Here is a 19,733-nt window from a genome sequence, read left to right on the forward strand (position 1 = left end):
ACAAGTTGCCTACATGAATCCAGGATTTATGCCCAAGTATACACAGCATTAGCATTCTCCAGTTAAATCACAACAATTGAAATATCCCGAAAGAGATCAGGATGATAAAGGGTTAAGTATTGGACTCAATCTTATAAATAAAAATTAGGGAGAAAAATGTCATTCTGTTTTCTTTGTCTCTTCTCATTTTATTCTTGAGATTATAATATAATTACATTTCTCCCTTACCTTGTTCTCTCCAACCATCCCACATGCCTCTTGCCACTTTACTCAAAATTCATTGCCTAATTTCCATAATTGTTTTTGCATGTACGTATATGCATGCACATAGCCTGTTCTGTTGATATAATTTTACTTGCATGTAAGTTTTTAGGTCTTATGGTTTGGCAACAGACAAGTGGGTGTGTTCTTCCTTGAGAGAAGATCACCTCTCCCAGATTTGCTTTCTTCAGCTGTCTAAAGATTTCAGTACAGGGTTGAAGTTGTCCTTTTGCATGTCCATTGGTGTCCTTGTTAAGCTCATATTTGGGCAGTCATATTAGTGAGCCTTATGGGTGTAGCTTCTGATGGTACTAACAGACAAAACATCAAAAGTCCCTGAACCGCTGGATCTTGTTATCCTTCCATCCCCTCTTCTGTGGTGTTACCAAACTTTAGGTGTGGGGGTGTTTTATAGGTATTTCCATTTAAGGTAGGCTCCACAACTCTTCATTTTGATTGGTTGTGGCTTTTTGGTGGTAGTCTTCATCAGTTGCAAAGAGGAATTTCCCTGATGACAGCGAAGACTATGTATGTTTGTAGATATAGGGGCAAATGTTTATAGGTTGCTGTTAGGGATTGCGCTGTTTTAATAAGTTAGTTGTCGTGGATTCTCATTCGGTGACCATGATTCCACTAGCACTAAGACTGTGTGGTTATCTAGGTTTCTATACCAGGTATGGCTTCCCTTTCGTTGAGTAGGTCTTTAATCAAATTGGAGAGCTATTGGTTACCAGCAAGGAATGCATGCCACTTCTACGTCCTTAGAGCTATAATGCCATGCAGATCACTGGTGTTGTTCATAGGCATCACAGCTGAGTAAGACCTTTGCCTGCCTCTTTCTTTTGAAAGTTTTCATACTGCCTTATCGTACCATGAAAAGTAGTCCTCAGCTAGTGGTTATTCACATTAGTTCAACCTCAAGCGTCCCTGAGTCCCATTTCTGAAGAACATTCTATCTTCAGCAACAGGTATTTCCATGTCTGTGGGGGTGAGTAAACAACGGCAATGGCCGTAGGTGCATGTTTTGGAAATCTTTTGGACATCCCTGGCTAACAACTGAAAAGAGGGCTTCTTCTATGTGACATTGGGGTTTTTCTTAGGCGGCATTTGAATCATGGAAGGAGTACCATTAGCCCAGATAAGAAAGTTCATTAAAACTATGTATGTATATTGTAGGTATATATGTGGGGAAACATGTAATGTATCTTTTTTTGTTTTGTTTTGTTAGGCAAAAGTTAATTGTATGATTCCACGTGGCTTTTCAGGCATCCTTACTGTTTTTCTATCCACTTACTTATTTCTGTGTTTACCTCCTTTTTTCTCCCTAAAGAGCTCCCCTTTTCTGTTTCCTGTGTGTATATGATTTAGGTACTATACTTTCAAACACCTGCAAGTTATAGAATGTGGCACTTTAGAGATTAGGGAGTAACAGCGAATTTTAGTTCGAGCATCTGTTTAACTGTTAATGATATTTATTAAAATTGTTTAGTTTATTTACATCTCAAACACTGTTCCCCTCTTGGTCTCTTCATCACAGAGTCACTCCCCATCCCCCTTCTGATTCTCCTGTGAAAGGGTGGGGACCCAAGATATCACCCTGCCCTGCCTGGCACATTAAGTATCTGCCAGATTGGGCACATTTTCTCTCACTGAGTCCAGACAAGGCATTCATGAAGACTGAGCTGCCTGTCTGCTACAGATTTATTTGTGTGTGGACCCTGTTCAGTCTTTTTATGTTCTTTGGTTGGTGGCTCAGATTCTGAGAGCACACAATGGGCCAGGTTTGTTGACTCTGCTGGTCTTCCTGTGTGATTTCCATCTAAGTCAAAGCCTTCGATCCTTCCCCCAACTCTTCCTAAGTATCTCCAAACTCTGTCTAATGTTTGGCTGTGGGTGTTTGCATCTGTGTCTGTCCACTGCTGGGTAGAGCCTCTCAGAAGACAGTTATACTAGGTTCCTGCATAACTGAGTATCATTAATAATCTCAGGGATTAGTGTTTACCCATGGGATTGGTTTTGAGTTGGATCTGTTATTGGTTTGCTTTTCCTTTACTCTCTGCTCCATCCCTGCATTAATTTTAGGCACTACAAACTCTGAGTCAAAGTTTTGTGGGTAGGGTGGATTTGTTGATTCTTTGTCTTATTCTCTTTGTTCCTAATTCATTGATTTCAGCCCTGAGATCGACTATTTCTTGCTCCCTAGTCATCTTGGGTGTGTTTGCTTCTTTTTGTTCTAGAGATTTTGGTTGTACTGTTAAGTCACTAGTATGGTGTCTCTACAATTTTGTTATGAAGGCACTTACTGTTGTGAATTTTCATATAAGGCTCCTTTCACTGTGTTCCATAAGTTTGGGTATATTGTGCTTTCATTTTTTTTTGAATTCTAGAAAGTCTTTAATTTCTTCCTTTGTTACTTCCTTGGCCAATTGATCATTGAATAGAGAATTGTCCAGTATGTGGGTTTTTGGTTATTTCTCTTGTTGTTGTAGTTCAGTCTTATTCACTGGTGATCTGATTGAAGGCAAGGGGTCATTTCAATCTTCTTGGATTTGTTGAAGCTTGCTTTGTGCCAAATTATATGGTCAATTTTGCAGAAGGTTCCTTGAGGTGCTGAGAAGAAGGTATATTTATTTGTGTTTGCATGAAAGGTTCTGTAGATGTCTGTCAAATTTATTTGACTTAAAATGTCCGTTTATTTCATTGTTTCTTTGTGTAGTTTCTGTCTTGATGACATGCCCAGTGATGAGAGTGGGGTGTAGAAGTCCCCCACTTTTATGGTGTGGGGTTTGATGCATGATTTGAGATTTAGTAATGACTCTTCAATTGATGTGTTTTTCATTGTATTTGGGCATAGATGCTCAAAATTGAGATTTCATCTTGGTGGATTTTTCCTTTGATTAGCATGAAATGTCCTTACACATCTGTTTTTATTACTTTTGGTTTAAAGTCTCTTCTATTAGATATTAGAAACTCCATACTGTTTCTTCAGTGTGTTTGCTTGGAAAATTTATTTTCAGCTGTTTACTCTGAGGTAGTGTCTATATTTGTTGCTGGGGTGTACTTCTTGTATACAGAAGAAATATTGATTCTGTTTTCATATCCCTTCTGTTAGCCCGTATCTTTTTATTGGTGAATTGAGTCCACTAATATTGAGAGATACAAGTGACTAGTAGGATTTTTTTATGTTGTTGCTCATATGATGTGTGTGTGCATGTATGTGTGTGCCTACATGTGTGTGTGTGTGCATGTATATGTGTATATGTTTCTCTTCTTTTGTTTTTGGTGTGAAATGATTAGTTTCTTGTGTTTTCTTGGGTGTAGTTACCCTCCTTGTGTTGAAGTTTTCCTTTTAGCATCCTCTTTAGGAATGGATTAGTAGAGAGAGAATGTTTAAATTTGGTTTTGTCATGTGATTTCTTGGTTTCTCCATCTATGATATTGAATATTTTTCTGTGTATTGCCATCTGTGCTAAGATCTCTGGTTTCTTACAGTCCACATGGCATCTGTCCAGGATCCTCTGTCTGTTAGAGTCTCAGTTAGGAAGTCATGTGTAATTCTGATAGGTCTGCCTTTATGTCACTTGGCTTTTTTTCCCCCTCTCAGCTTTTAATATTCTTTCCTTGTTCTGTACATTTAGTGATTTATTATGTGGCAAAAGGAGTTTCTTTTCTGATCTAATTTATTTGGTATTCTGTAAGCTACTTGTACATTTACAGTCATCCCTTTCATGAGGTTAGGGTAGCTTTGTTCTAAGATTTTGTTGAAGTTGTTTACTGGCCATTTGAACTGGGAATTGTCACCCTTTTCTATTCCTATTGTCCTCAGGTTTGGTTTCTTAATAGAGTCCCAAAGTTCCTGGATATTTTGAGTAGAAATTTCTTACCTTTGGCACTTTCTTTGACTGATATACTCACTCCTTCTACGATACCTTCTACACCAGAGATTCTTTCGTCCATCTCTTCCATTCGGTTGGTATTGATGGTGTGTGTAGTTCCTGTTCTCTTTTCTACCTTTTCCATCCCCAGGTTTGGCTCTATTACTGGTTTATTTATTGCTTCCATTTCTGTTTTTAAATTTTAGACTGTTTTATTTATTTCCTTTGCCTGTTTGATTGTATTCTCTGGTATTTCTTTAAGGGGCTTATTTGTTTCTTCTTTAAGGGCTTCTTGTTTGTGTTTTCTTGTATTTCTTTAAGGGAATTATTTGTATCCTCTTTAAGTCTCTGGCAACTCCATGAGATATGATTTAAGGACACAGTCTTTCACTTCAGGTGTGTTATGATATCCCGGACTTGTTGCAGTAGGAGAGCTGGGTTATGATGGTGCCTTATTATTGATTGGCTTTTGTTGATTATGTTCTTGTGTTTGCCCTTTGCAATCTAGTTGTCTGTGGTGTTGGTTTGTCTGAGTGTCCCACATTTGTGCAGGCCTCCACAGAGTCATGGGGAGCTATGTGACTTGGGTTTGAGCATGCCCTCTGGGATGCAGGGAGAGCTGTGGTGTGGGGCACAGTGTGCTGCTCCATGATTGATATAGGTGAAGATGTGGACTGGAAGGAATATAGATCTCTGACTGGGTGAGGCAGAACCTAGTTCTATTAGGCTTGTTTAGATCCCTACAGGTTTGTGTTTTGGAGTAGGGAAATTGGGGTGTCTCACCTGTGTGTATTAGGTTAGAGACAACCACTTGGGAGGCAACACAGAGCTATCTGATTATCATAGTTAGATGCAGAGAAAGATCAGTCCTCTTAAGAGAGGGGGCTTTGTATACCCATTTCCAAAAAAAGACCTTTCTTTCTGTCTAGAAAATGCTACCATATACCAGAGTGATATTTTCTTTTTCTCATTTATAAAGATCTAAAATTTATCTACCAACAGAATTAATCAATATTGACTACTTTGCCCCACTCACTATGTCTGATCTATTATTTCATTTCATTTCTGCAAGAATCATTCATGTCTCTCTTTCAGTTTTATTGCCATGTTTAGAACAGAGGCAGAAGGAACACCCATTCAGAGCCTACCCCACATGTGGGCCATACATATACAGCCACCAAACTAGATAAGATGGATGAAGCAAAGAAGTGCAGGCCAACAGGAACTGGATGTAGATCTCTCCTGAGAGACACAGTCAGAATACAGCAAATACATAGGTGAATGCCATCATTAAACCACTGAACTGAGAATGGGACCCTCATTGAAGGAACCTTAGAAAGGACTGAAAGAGCTTGAAGGGGCTTGAGACCCCATATGAACAACAATGCCAACAAACCAGAGCTTCCAGGGACTAAGCCACTACCCAAAAGACTATTCATGGACTGACCCTGGGCTCCAACCTCATAGGTAGCAATGAATAGCCTAGTAAAAGCACTAGTGGAAGGGGAATCCCTTGGTCCTGCCAAGACTGAACCCCCAGTGAATTGTTTGGGGGAGGGTGGTAATGGGGGGAGGATGGGGAGGGGAACACCCATATAGAAGGGGCGGGGCGAGGGGTTAGGGGGATGTCGCCCCAGAAACCGGGAAAGTGGGAAAGGGAATAATAATCGAAATGTAAATAAAAAATACCCAAGTTAATAAAGATGAAAAAATGATATTATCTCCAACCTAGAGTATAAATTGCTTGAGAAAAAAAGTCAAAGTCTCTTTAAATGTCCTGAGTTTGCATGATCAAGCATTAAGCAGAATAGGTGTTGAGTAAACTGTTAGCATCAGTGATTACTTATGAAATGTTAGAAGAAACTTTGAGTTATTACTGTTCTGTTCAATGTTTGTGATTTGGAGTAGATAAGATCTTATGTTGTAAAATCAGATAGATTTGGTTTCTATTTTCTGCTCCCTACTGGCCTGTAGACAATTTATCAAGGTCTTTATACCTCAGTTTCTACATCAATCAAGTGAACACTTCCCCTATTAGAGCATCTTTTGCAAGACTATAGCAAAAATTGAGATGACAGATAGCATAGCACAAAATGTCTAAACTTGCACTAACAAATGGCTATTGTCATCACTATCATGTGTGTGCATGAATGTATGTGTGTATGTGCCATAAAATGATATATATGTAAAAGGTATAGTCAAAAAAATCACTTCTCATGATGATGATAGAGGACTTTAAGACAGACATAAATAACTCCCTTAAAGAAAAACAGGACAACATAGGTAAACAAGTAGAAGCTCATGAAGAGGAAACACAAAAACTCCTTAAAGAATTACAGGAAAACACAACAAAACAGGTGAAGGAATTGAAGGAAACCATCCAGGATCTAAAAATGTAAATAGAAACAATAAAACATAGCAAAAGGAGACAACCTTGGAGACAGAAAACCTAGAAAACAGAGGAGGAGTCATAGACTCAAGCATCACCAACAGAACACAAGAGATAGAAGAGAAAATTTCAGGGGCAGAAGACACCATAGAAAACATCAACATGACCTTCAAAGAACATGTAAAACACAAAAAGCTCCTAACTCAAAACATCCAGGAAATCCAGGACACAATGAGAAGAACAAACCTGAGGATAATACGTATAGAAGGGAGTGAAGATTACTAACTTAAAGGGCCGATAAACATCTTCAACAAAATTATAGATGAAAACTTCCCTAACATAAAAAAGACATGCCAAAAACATACAAGAAGCCCACAGAACTCCAAACAGATTGGACCAGAAAAGAAAGTCCTCCAGTCACATAATAGCCAAAACACCAAATGCACAAAACAAAGATAGAATATTAAAAGCGATAAGGGAAAAAGGTTAAGTAACATATAAAAGCAGAGCTATCAGATTTACACCAGACTTCTCACCAAAGACTATGAAAGCCAGAAGGTCCTGAGCAGATGCCATACAGACCTTAAGGGAACACAAATGCCAGAACAGGAAGAAGCCAAATTTACACAATATCTTTCCATAAATCCAGACCTACAAAGGATAATAGCTGGAAAACCCCAACACAAGGAGGGGAACTATACCCCAGAAAAACCAAGAAAATCTTTCAACAAACCCAAAAGAAGAGAGACAGACAAACACAATTCTGTTTCTAACAACAAAATGACGGGAAACAACCAGCACTATTCCTCACTATCTCTTAACATCAACAGAGACAATGCCCCATAAATACATAAACTAACAGACTGGATATGTACACAGGCCCCACATTTTGCTGCATACAGGAAACACATATCAGCAACAAAGACAGATGCTACCTCAGAGTAAAAGGCTGGAAAACAATTTTCAAAAAAATAGTCCCAAGGAAAAAGCTGGAGTAGCCATTCTATTATCAAATAAAGTCAAATTTCAACAAAAAGTTATCAAAAAAGATAAGAAAGGACACTTCATAGTCATCAAAAGAAACATCCACCAAGCAAGTGAAAGGTTTGTATGACAAGAACTTCAAGTCCCTGAAGAGAGAAATTGAAGATGATCGAAGAAGATGGAAAGATCTCCCAATCTCATGGATTGACAGAATTAATTTAGTAAAAATTGACATTTTGCCAAAAGTAATCTAAAGATTCAATGCACTCTCCATCAAAATTCCAACTTAATTCCTTATTGAGTTAGAAAAAGCAATTTGCAAATTCATCTGGAATAGTAAAAAATCCAGGATAGTGAAAAGTATCCTCAACAAGAATTGAAAGAATTTCTGGAAGAATCACTATCCTTGACCTCAAGCTGTATTACCGAGAAATAGTGATTAAATTTGTATGGTATTAGTATAGAGACAGGCAATTAGACCAAGGGAATAGAATTGAAGACCCAGAAATGAACCCACACATCTATGGTCACTTGATCTCTAACAAAGGAGCTAAAATCATCCACTGGAAAAGACAGCCTTTTCAACAAATGGTACTGGTTTAACTGGAGGTCAGCATGTAGAAGAACGCAAATGGATCTATTTTAATCACCCTGTATAGAGCTCAAGTTCAAGTGGATCAAGGACCTCCACAGCAAATCAGATATGCTCAAACTAATAGAAGACAAAGTGGGGAGGAGTCTCAAACGTGGGCTCTGGGGAAAATTTCCAGAACAGAATACCAATTGCTTATGCTTTAAGGCCAAGAATAGACAAATAGGACCTCATAAAATTGCAAAGCTTCTGTAAGGCGAAGAACACTGTCATTAGGACAAAATGGCAACCAACAGATTATAAGATATCTTTACCAGATAAAGATATCTTTACCAATCCTATACCTGAAAGAGGACTAATATCCAGTATATATAAAAAAACTCAAGAAGTTTGACTCCAGAGAATCAAATAACCCTATTAAAAATGGAGTACAGAACTAAACAAAAAATTCTCAGCTAAGGACATCAAATGGCTGAGAAGTACCTAAAGAAATGTTCAACATCATTAGTCGTTAGGGAAATGCAAATCAAAACAACCCTGAGATTCCCCCTCACACCAGTCAGAATATTAAGATCAAAACTCAGATGACAGTAGATGCTGGCGAGGATGTGGAGAAATAGGAAGACTCCTTTATTGTTTGTGGGAAGGCAAGATGGTACAACTACTCTGGAAATCAGGCTGGAGGTTCCTCAGAAAATTGGACATTCAGCTATACCACTCTTGGGCATAAACACAAATGATGTTGCAACATATAATGAGGAAATATTCTCTCCTAGTTCATAGCAGCCTTATTTATAATAGCCAGATACTAGAAAGAACCCAGAGGCCCTTCAACAGAGGAATGGATACAGTAAATGTGGTACATCTACACAATGGAGTACTACTCAGCTATTGAAAACAATGACCTCATGAAATTCATAGACAAATGATGGAACTAGAAAATATCATTCTGAGTGAGGTAACTCAATCACAAAAAAACCACGCATAGTATGCACTTACTGATAAGTGGATATTAGCCCCAAAGCTCAAATTACTCAAGATACAATCCATAGAACAAATGAAGCTCAAGAAGAAGGACAACTGAAGTACAGATGCCCCAGTCCTTCTTAAAAGGGGGAAATATTCATAGGCAAAGTTTGGAGCACAGGATGAAGGAATGGACATTCAGATCCTGCCCCTCATGGTTATACAGCACACACACACACACACACACACACACACACACACACACACACACACACACAGACAGACACACACACACACAAGACACACACAGACATAGACACACAGACACACAGACACACACACACACACACAAACACACACGCGCACACACACACACAGCCACCAAAACTAGATAAGATTAATGGAGCTAAGAAGTGTACGTTGACAGGAGGCTGATATAGCTATCTTCTGAGAGGCACAGCCAGAGCATGTGAAATACAGAGGCAAATGCTAGCAGCAAACCATTGAAGTGACAACAGGATCCCCTTTGGAGGAATTAGATAAAGGACTGAAAGAACTGAGGAGTTTGCAACCCCATAAGAACAACACTGCCAACAAACCATATCACCCAGAGACTAAATCACTACCCAAAGTATATATGGATTGACTCATGGCTCCAGCTGCATGTGTAGCAATGGATGGCCTTGTTGGGCACCAATGGAAGGAGAAGCCCTTGTTCCTGTCAAGACTGGACCTCCCAGTGTAGGGGAATGTTGGGGGAGGATAGGAAGAGGGATGGATGGGGAGGTGAACACCCTTTTTGAAAAAGGGGAGGGGAATAGGGTATGGGACTATGTCCAGGAAACTGGGAAAGGGAATAACAGTTGAAATGTAAATAAAAAATATCCAATAATAAAAGGGGACAAAAATATTTAGAGGAGGAGATGTGTAGACAAAGTTTAGAGCAGAGACTGAAGGCATCGCCATTCAGAGCCTGCCCCACCTGGGGATCCAGCTCATACACATACAGCCATTAAACCCAGAAAATATTGCTGATGCCAAGAAGTACATACTGACAGGAGGCTGATATAGCTGTCTCCCAAGAGGCTCTGTCAGAGCATGACAAATACAGAGGCAAAAACATTGAAATGAGAACAGGTTCCCCATTGGAGGAGTTAGAGAAAGCATTTGCAACCCTATAAGAACAACAGCATCAACCAACCTGAGCTCCCATAGACTAAATCACCATCCAAAGAGTACACACAGACAGACCCCTGGCTCCAGCTCTATATGTAACAGAGGATATCCTTATTGGGCACCAATGGGAGGAGAAACCCTTGGTCCTGCCAAGGTTGGACCCTCCCACCCCCCAGTGTAGGGGAATGCCAGGGCAGGGTGGAAGGAGGGGTGGGTGCTTGGGGAGGGGGAACACCCTGATAGGAGAAGGAAGAAGGGCATGTGCTAGCTGTTAATGGACAGGAAACAGGGAAATGGAATAACATTTGAAATGTGAATAAAAAATATCCAGTGAAAATAAAAACAAAAAAACCTGTCTGAATCCCACAAAGAGTTCTTTGATGGGTTAGTCTCTATGAAGTCATGACAAGCAGGGATCTGCAAAAGACAGTGAAGATTTGTCAGATGAACCAATGCAAGAGTGTTCTCTCACTGTCTGTGGGGTTATAGTTATAGTCTTTCTAAATATCATACACTCTCTCAAGCATTGACTCCAGCCAAACACTACATGCCTTTTCACAGGACACCTTCCAGAAAACAACACATATCTGTTCTCAGCAAAAATCCTCTCACATGTCTGCTTTAGCAAACATCCTCTAATAAGACAGGCTCCAGGAAAAAAATCACATGGCACAACTGAGTCTCTAAAGAAACCAGACATTGCTACTTCATATCCTCCTTTCTATTTAAGAAATTGTCTGTTTCTCTAACATTAGTAGTCTACACACAGTAGAATTGAATATAAGAACCATAAAACTAGAACTTCCCATCACATTTTAATACGCAGCTTATGTACAATATTGTCAAACAATATTTTGACCAAATCACCTTAAATTTCTATCAATGCACTATAATACACTCTTAAATTTCTAGAAATCTCTGATTATAACCATTAACATTCTACCACCCTAGGTATTAACAACCGTAACACATCAAACAACCAAAACCATCCACCCAATTTGGTGTACATATCTACATCTGACTCTTTTAGCTGCTTGTTGGGTCTTTTGGAGGGCAGTCATGATAGGTTCCTTTGTGTGAGCACCCTCAGTAATGGTGTCAGGTCCTGGGGCCTCACCTTGAGCTGGATCCCATGTTGGGCCTGTCACTGGACCTTCTTTTCCCCAGGCTCTTCTCTCTTTCCATCACTGCATTTCTTTCAGACAGGAACAATTATGGGTCAAAGTTATGTGGGATAGCAACCCTATTCCTCACTTGATGCCCTGCCTTTTTGCTGGAGTTAGGCTCAACAAGTCCCCTCTCCCCACTGTAGGGCATTTCATTTAGCCCCCCCCCCCCTTTGAGTCCTGGGAGTCTCTCACTTCCCAGGTTTCTAGTACATTTTGGAGGGTTCTCCCAACCTCGTTCCTCCTGAGATCACTTGTTTCCATTCTTTCTGCTGGCCCTCAGGGCTCCAGTCCTTTTCCTCCACCAAATACCAGATCATGTTCCCCTCTCCCCTCACCCCATCCTCTTTTCCTCCCCTGTGCCTCCCTCCCCTCCCCTTGTGGTTGCTTTCTTAGGCCTAGATATTTTCAAAACCTACTTAAATAAGGGTTCTTAAATGGGTCAGTCTTCCTTATAGGACACTGAACAAAGGTAGGAGAAAAAGATGATTAATAGGACATGGGGAATGTGGACAGGTTTAGAAGTAGTTCTTTGGCATGACACCAATCTTTCTTCTCAGGATATCAGCAGTATAGTTTGAAAGTGTCAGTATACCAGAAGTCCAGTTCAATAGTGTCACCAGACAGCAGCACCATCTCATTCTGGCAAACACCATGAGGTTTCATGGAATTGGTATGAATTTACAGAAGCAGCAAGAAGCAGCCTGAAAACCTGGTTTCTGTCTTGTGTGGTAATGTTATAAGAACCATCTCAAATATTTTCACTCAGAATTGTTCCTGCCTAAAGGAAACAAAGGGACAAAAAATGGAGCCAAGACTGAAGAAAAAGCCATCTAGAGATTGCCCTACCTGGGAATCCATTCCATCCACAGACATCAAATATGGCACTATTGATGATGCCAAGAAGTGCTTGTAAATAGGAGCCAAGTATGGCTGTCCTTGGAGAGGCTTTGCCAGAATGTGACCAAGACAGAAGTAGACACTCACAGCTAAGAATTGGACTGAACCTGGAGTCGTCAATGAATGAGTTAGCAGAAGAACTGAGGGACTTAAGGAATTGTGTTCTTTCGTATAGGAAGAACAACACTATCAACTAACTTGAACCCTCAGAGCTCCTAGGGACTAAACTACTAATCAAAGTATATACACAGGTGTGTCCATGGTTCCTGCTACATATGTAGCAGAGGTTTGCCTTATCTGACATCAGTGGGAGGGGAAATGCTTGGTCCTGTGGAGGCAAAGGGGGATGATAAAGGGGTGAGGCAGAAGTGAGTGGTTGGTTGGGGGAGTTACCCTCTTGGAGGCAAAGGGGAAGGTGATGAGAAGGGTTGGTTGTGGAGTGGAGACTGGGAAGTGGGAAAATATTTGACTTGTACATAAATAATTTTTAAAAAGGAAAATAAGAAAGGCCCTTTTTTGTTAATTGGGATTGTCAAAGAGTTCACAAAGCATTATGAACTATTACTGTTGCTCTGGTTTGCCGTCTAGCTGTGGCAAGTAAGTCTCCATTGTTGAAGACATCATTCACTTCAGGTGTATGGATCCATAGGACCCAAGACTGTTTGACTTGAAAGTCTTTTTCCTGAATCTTAAATATTATGCTTCCAAAAGGTATCAAGTAAGCTTCTAAGTGAGGGAGTCTAGCAACAATCCCCCACATCTATGATGCCTATATACTGCAAAAATGACCAGCACGACATGATAACATTAAGGATTCAGTAGTGACATGCATACTTTGGCAGCAGACAATAGCTAGCTAACTGTATTAAGACTAAATCAAGAAGAAGTAGAGGAAAAAGCAGGAATAAATCATTGATAGTCGAAAATTAGTAACTAACAAGGACCTGAGAAATCATGGATCTTGGGAAAAAACCTGCAACCATGACTGTACTAAAAAAGGACAATTTCTTACTAAATTAAATGTATTTATCCTTATACAAAATGACAAATGTATTTCTCACCCTTCACCAAGAAAAGTTTTCTTTGCAATAGACTGAGACAATTACAGAAAACTACAACCAACTAATATTCAGAGTTGAGAAGTACAACCTAATACACCCAGAACAAGATTCTTGTAGCTAAGGCTCAGAAACCATTGCTTAAAAGGTTTGGGCAGAATGTAAGATCAGAAGGAGCAGAGTTTGCAGTTTAATTGTCTTTTAGGAATATCAAATCTATTCCTATAGTTTCAACGTGGCTGTATAAACATGAACTGAACAAAAATGACACTAGTTGACATACTAATTTGGATGAGGAAAAGCTTGTGATGTTTCCACCCTAGACAAAGAACACAAGCAACTAAAAAAATGCTGAGATCAAGAGAAACAGTCTTTGCTAGGATATAGCACATCAATTTATTATCCAGGAGTAAATGGTTAGGCCTAAAATCATGTACATTCAAGTAACATTATGCAGACTTAAGAGGTTATATTTAAGAACAAACACATGCATGGATACATGCAAACATATGTACATATGCAAACTACAATTAATTTAAAAAACAGGAATTTGGAAGGCAGCAAGGTATGATGTATGGGAGGGTGTGGAGTGAGATAAGGGAATAGGGAATTAGTCAATTATACTATAATCTCACAAAAATTATTAACCATAAACAGAAAATCACTTCTTTTAGCAAAAGATCCAGGCTACTACAGAAGTACACACCTGGTCAAAATGAAAAGAAAACTGGCCCTGTTGTTCTCATCCCTGATTGGTACCTTAAAACAACTCTCTCCAACAAAGGCTCAGAAACATTTTGTAAATATGGGCATGAGGAACCAGAAGACCAGCAGATTATTGTGCAATAGTTTCTGCTAGATAGAGATGAATGATAAACACATGCAATCTAAAAATATATGATTTTCTAAAGACAATCTGTATACAGAACAAACAATATAACATAGCAACACCTTGTACAACACTTCATAAGTCTCCTTACTGAGATGAAAAATTATAGGGAATTAATGGCTACTGAGAAAGGGATAATCCATTTCCCCAGTGACAAACTCCTGAATAGGTTATTGAACCATGAACATATGAACAACAGTGGGTTGATATTTAAAATTAAAGGAGAGACCATGGATATTTGACTAGACTGGGAAGATCATGATGTGTCTGAATATGGAAAGGAAAAGATATAAATACAGTGAAATTCTTGGAAAACATTTTAAAATATGTTAGAAGTGAGGATGGATTTACATACTCTTGACAGTGATTTATCTCAGTGTTTTTACAAAAATAAGAAAAATTTTAAGTGCAATGAATTCATGTAGCATGACCTTCTAAAGGGAAGGAATGATGAGATGGCCCATATATGTAAATCATATGACATAGGATCATGGTACAAATAAAAGGAACAAATAAGAATTCTCCAAATCATCAATTCCATGCTACTATATTTTATTTCTTCTCATTTTATCAACATTCAGTACATCATAAACACATTCTACAAAATCACACATATAAAGCTGTTTTAAGTGACAGATACTTGTACTTACTGATAAGGTATAACATAATATTTCATATATATGTGTTATATAATGATGCAATTATGTGATTAGTCTGATTATCAAGTGCATGTTTAGTTTCTTAGGATGAATATATTTAACATCTTTTCCCTTAAGATATATACACATATACTGCATTTATCTGTGGCATAACAAACCAGGATCTCTTTCAATTTAAACACATTAGGATGATTGTCAGATTCTATGATTTGTGTATTGTAAGGATTGTATTAATGTGTACTTTGATCAACTGTAGCTAGTAGGTTTCCATACTTTAAAATCAAACAGTATTCAATAACATTGTCTTCTTTTATGACAACCATACATACAGGTTGAAGTAGTGATTTCTGACTCTTTATCTTCTTAGAACATTTCATGACTTTTATACTGTCCCATATTCAACGCAGTTTAGCATGTGTGTACTCTATTCATCATTTGAAATGTATATAGTCCAAACTACATCAGGGTGTAAATATAAAACACACAAAAGGTTTTGAGGAGTGCAAATAATGAAAGAAAAATATATGAACAAAGAATATCATATGAATTTTGAAGTATCAACTGGCAATTTTTGCCATAATATTAATATTTGTACACACAAAATGTATATACACAATATTTACAGTACAATAATCTGTTAATATTTATCACTGATATTATCGATTATAACATTAAATAAACATGTGAACATTAAAATAGTATATAATAATAAATATATTATTCTAACTAGTAATGAATCACCAGAAAGTAATTACATTTATGTGGGATACATTATATTTTTCATAGATGAAACTGCTCTATGACATTCCCCAAGGGAGCTTAAAGAGGGGTAGAGAATGAGTGGTTAAGGTTTTGTTGAAGAAAAACTACCAATAACTCTTGTCATCGCCCCTAGGACCTCCTTATTCCTCAGGCTGTAGATGATGGGGTTGAGCATGGGGGTGAGGATAGTGTAGAAAACAGCCAGAATCTTATCCTCTGTAGGGGAACGAAGACTTCTAGGTCGAAGATAGGTGTAGACAAATGGTGCATAGTAAAATGTCACCACAGTTAAGTGAGTTGAACATGTGGTGAAGGCCTTTTTCTTTCCCTCTTTGGAGCGCATATGGAAGACGGCAAAGAGGACCCGACCATAGGATGCTGTGATGCCAAGAAAAGGCAGCAGGAGAAATAGACTCGTGCTCACAAACACCATGTACTCATAAACCCAAGTGTCCATACAGGCCAGGGGCAACATGGCTGGAACATCACAGAAGAAATGGTTAATGGACCTAGAACGACAGTAAGGAATATGAAGGGCATAGACAGTGTGTGCTAAAGAATTGATGGAGCCCAATATCCATGATCCTATGATCATCTTCACACACATTATTTTGCTCATGCGAATGGGATAATGAAGGGGATGGCAGATGGCCACAAAACGATCATAAGCCATGGAAGCCAGAAGCAAGCCCTCAGAGCATGCCATAGTCAGGAAAAAAAAAGACTGCACTCCACAGCCCAGAAAGGTAATGCTTTTGTGGCCAGAGAGGAAGTTAAATGCCATCTTGGGAACAGTGGTAGAAATGTACATCAAGTCCATGAGAGAGAGCTGGCTCAGGAGAAAGTACATGGGGGTGTGAAGCCTTGGGTCCACCCGAATGAGGTGGATCATTCCTGAGTTGCCACACAAAGCCAGAGAGAAGACAAAGATGATGAGCAGCAAAAGTAGGAGGCCAGTTTGGTTCTGTGGAAGCAACCCTAACAGAGTGAAATCACTTGAGTTCTGACTCCATTTCTCCATGAAAATGAATATCTTTATATTTCTTGAAGAGTGACCTGAAAGCAAATACACTTAAATGAGATATAACAGGAGATTAAAGAGGAACTGGCTTGTACTGAATGTTTATACTGAATTATTTTTCTTCCAGTACCATCATTCTGTTGAATGTATTTTAAGATCTGCACTGAATGTTCCTTACATTTACTTCTGGTCATGATGTCAATTCAAAGTTGTGGCAACATGAGTAAGACGGCTAACACATTTCCTACTAGTAACTCCACACAAGCTCATTACTTAACACAAGTACGGACTTTCCGTTTCCCTTTCACCCCGTCTTCTGCAACACTGACCTTTCTGGCTATCCTTCTTCAACTGACCTTATATACATTCCAGTGATCAAACACAAGGAGTAGTTTTTACAATTATTCAAATATAGTAATTAATCACCTGGTATTTCATGAGTACAATAAGAGACTTTATTATAAAATATAGGAATATACTTACAACTATCTAATGAGAAAATACTGATGATGAGAAATGCATAGGCAGGAGTAAAAATGAGATGGTAAGCGTCATGTATCCTCTTACTATATTTTAAAATAAATATTTATGACTTGATAGATAAATATAAAGCCTAGTTAAAAATCATCACAACTACGTTACACTGATGCTTTTAAAGCATTGTTTATTAACTCGGTCAACATCATGAACTATGTAGCCAAAATTAGAATAACAAAGTCAGACACATGGTCTAATGGTGTGTAATGATGTTTTTGTATGGAGAAACCCGAGTTAGACAAAGGGATAGAGAAGGTTGAAATGGATCCTTTGGGGGCCACAATGTACAAGTGTAATATAAATAGGACTTTGTGAGGTACCCTATTCAGAATTGTGAACAAGGGGCAGGGCTCAGGTATGGGGTGGTTGATGAGAACAAGTAGAATTGTGGTTAAGAAGGGCTGAAATCAATTGTGTAAAAGCTTATGTACTTATGCTTTGGGGACACTGTGTACAGGTATCATGTAAATAGGTACCATGTAAATAGGCCCTTTTGAACTCCCCTACTCAAAGAGATGAACAAGGAACAGAGTTAGGAGGGAGAGTTAATGAGGACCAAAACAATGAGACAAGTGCTTGTGAAGGGCAGGTGTGAGGGCAACTGTTTAGGAATATGGAGGGGAAAAATAAGGGGGATTTATAGAGGGAATACCTGTATGGGGGAGGGGGAGAGGAAGGAATTGGGGCTTATGGACAGGAAACTGGGAAGGGGAATAACATTTGAAATGTAAGTAAGAAAATATATCTAATAAAAATTAAAAAAATAAAAGTAAAAATGAATGAATGAATAAATGAATAAATAAATAAATAAATAAATATATTTTCTATAAAAAAGGAAATGAAGACCCTGAATTCTGATCCGGATAAGCCAGGAAAACAGGGAGGGTAATATGCTCATACGCACACTTCCCATCCTTATCCAGAGCATTCTTAGTCAGAAGGGAGCTGCCATGAGGACTATTCAGAGTAGACTGGTTAGAGGGTATGAGACTATCTGGTGGCTGATCTGTATGTGAAAACAGAACCATATGTCCCTGAAAAACACTGGTGCCTGGGCACATTAGGACCGTGTGTGCCCTACCTGGATATAGGCTCCAGTCTTATGATTGATTGATGTCTAGCCCCCAAAACTGAAAATACTTACAGCAGAATCTGACCTGTGTGATTGTTGAGAAGAATAAAACATTATCCTTAGAGATGATAGATTATTATTGTTCACACTGACAAAACTGAGAACATCATTTAAAAAAAACAGTCTTCAGCATCATGTCTTGTGAATAAAAAGTGACTTTTAGGGGAACTTCCTTTTACTTCCTTGAACATGGGTTTAGCTATACAGGAAGGAACATTATACCATCCTTTAAGGATGTTTTACTAATAGCCAGCTTTGGGCACAGAATCTTCCCTAAACTTACATTTCACAGGCTTGAATTCTATGAAAGGGTTGCACAAAGGAGCCAGGGTATATGCTTTCAAATCCCTTCCCAGTGGTCACAAACAGGCTTGCAGGATAGTTAGAACAGTAACTACTTTATTTCCAATGTTAGAAACTCATTTTGTCACATTGTACTAGAGCTATGATCAGGAGGCTAGATACCTGTGATTTGAAGTTTTAGGATTTTAGATATTGAGTCAGAGCCAAAGATATTTCATATATTCCCAGACAATTTCTTTATTGGGTCTGGGCATTATTTAATATATCAGACTCACGGGAAGAACCACTTTCTTAGTTAGATTTTAGTGTTAAAAATGGTCCAGTGGTTGCAAGGTTCATGTACTCCTTGAGCTCCTTGATCACTCCAAAAGACGTGGAAAACAATGTTGTTTAAAGCTCTGTCATAAAGAGCCCTACTATATAGGAGTGCTACAAATGCACTATTCTGGATTAATTTTGCAAAGTTACAGGTATGTACACACGCAACGGGGACACTTAGCTAGCTGGAAATCTACAGAGCACAAGACCAACAGGGTACTGACCTCTGCTTACTCTTAAAAATTACACGGAATACCAGAGACTATGATCCTCTGCATTTAGCATACATAAGGATCTTAAGAAAATCTACCTTTTTGCTCCACTCAACATACCTTTTGAGAAACCTCAAGACCAGAAAAATTCAGTCTTTCATTTAAGATCACAATCTTCAAAACAGCACACTGTAGAGTTTAAGTATGTTTGCGTCGTTTCTCTTCCATTCACATTCTCTGTGCAGGAGAAAAGAATTTTTTTCATAACAAGAAAACAGCAATTTCAGAACACCTCCCCTGTTTACAAAGAAATTGTTGTTCTTTGGAAAGTTTTAGCATATGTCTTTACTCACAAAGAGTGCCATGTATGCAATCCTACATCAATCCAAACCTCTGTTTCCTGCCGAGGAATCTTTTTTGTCTGCCAAAATTCTGGGAAATGAATTTTGGAGAATTATTTACTAATTATCTTACTTATGATGATGAAACCAGAAAGAATTTCATTTCTCTTTCTGAAACATTGCATACTCATT

The 19,733-nt window shown here is 38.6% G+C and overlaps 1 protein-coding gene across 1 annotated transcript; it reads right to left on the reverse strand.

Annotated features, from left to right (window-relative positions):
• Window positions 1–15,759: 15,759 nt before the first annotated feature.
• Window positions 15,760–16,698, reverse strand: Or2l13 (olfactory receptor family 2 subfamily L member 13). Its single transcript, NM_001000042.1, has one exon. The coding sequence runs from the start codon at window positions 16,696–16,698 to the stop codon at window positions 15,760–15,762; it is 939 nt and encodes a 312-aa protein (NP_001000042.1).
• Window positions 16,699–19,733: the final 3,035 nt, after the last annotated feature.

The sequence above is a fragment of the Rattus norvegicus genome, chromosome 11 (genome assembly GCF_021556685.1).
Source record: "Rattus norvegicus strain SHRSP/BbbUtx chromosome 11, alternate assembly SHRSP_T2T, whole genome shotgun sequence".
In the NCBI taxonomy this organism is placed as follows: domain Eukaryota; kingdom Metazoa; phylum Chordata; class Mammalia; order Rodentia; family Muridae; genus Rattus; species Rattus norvegicus.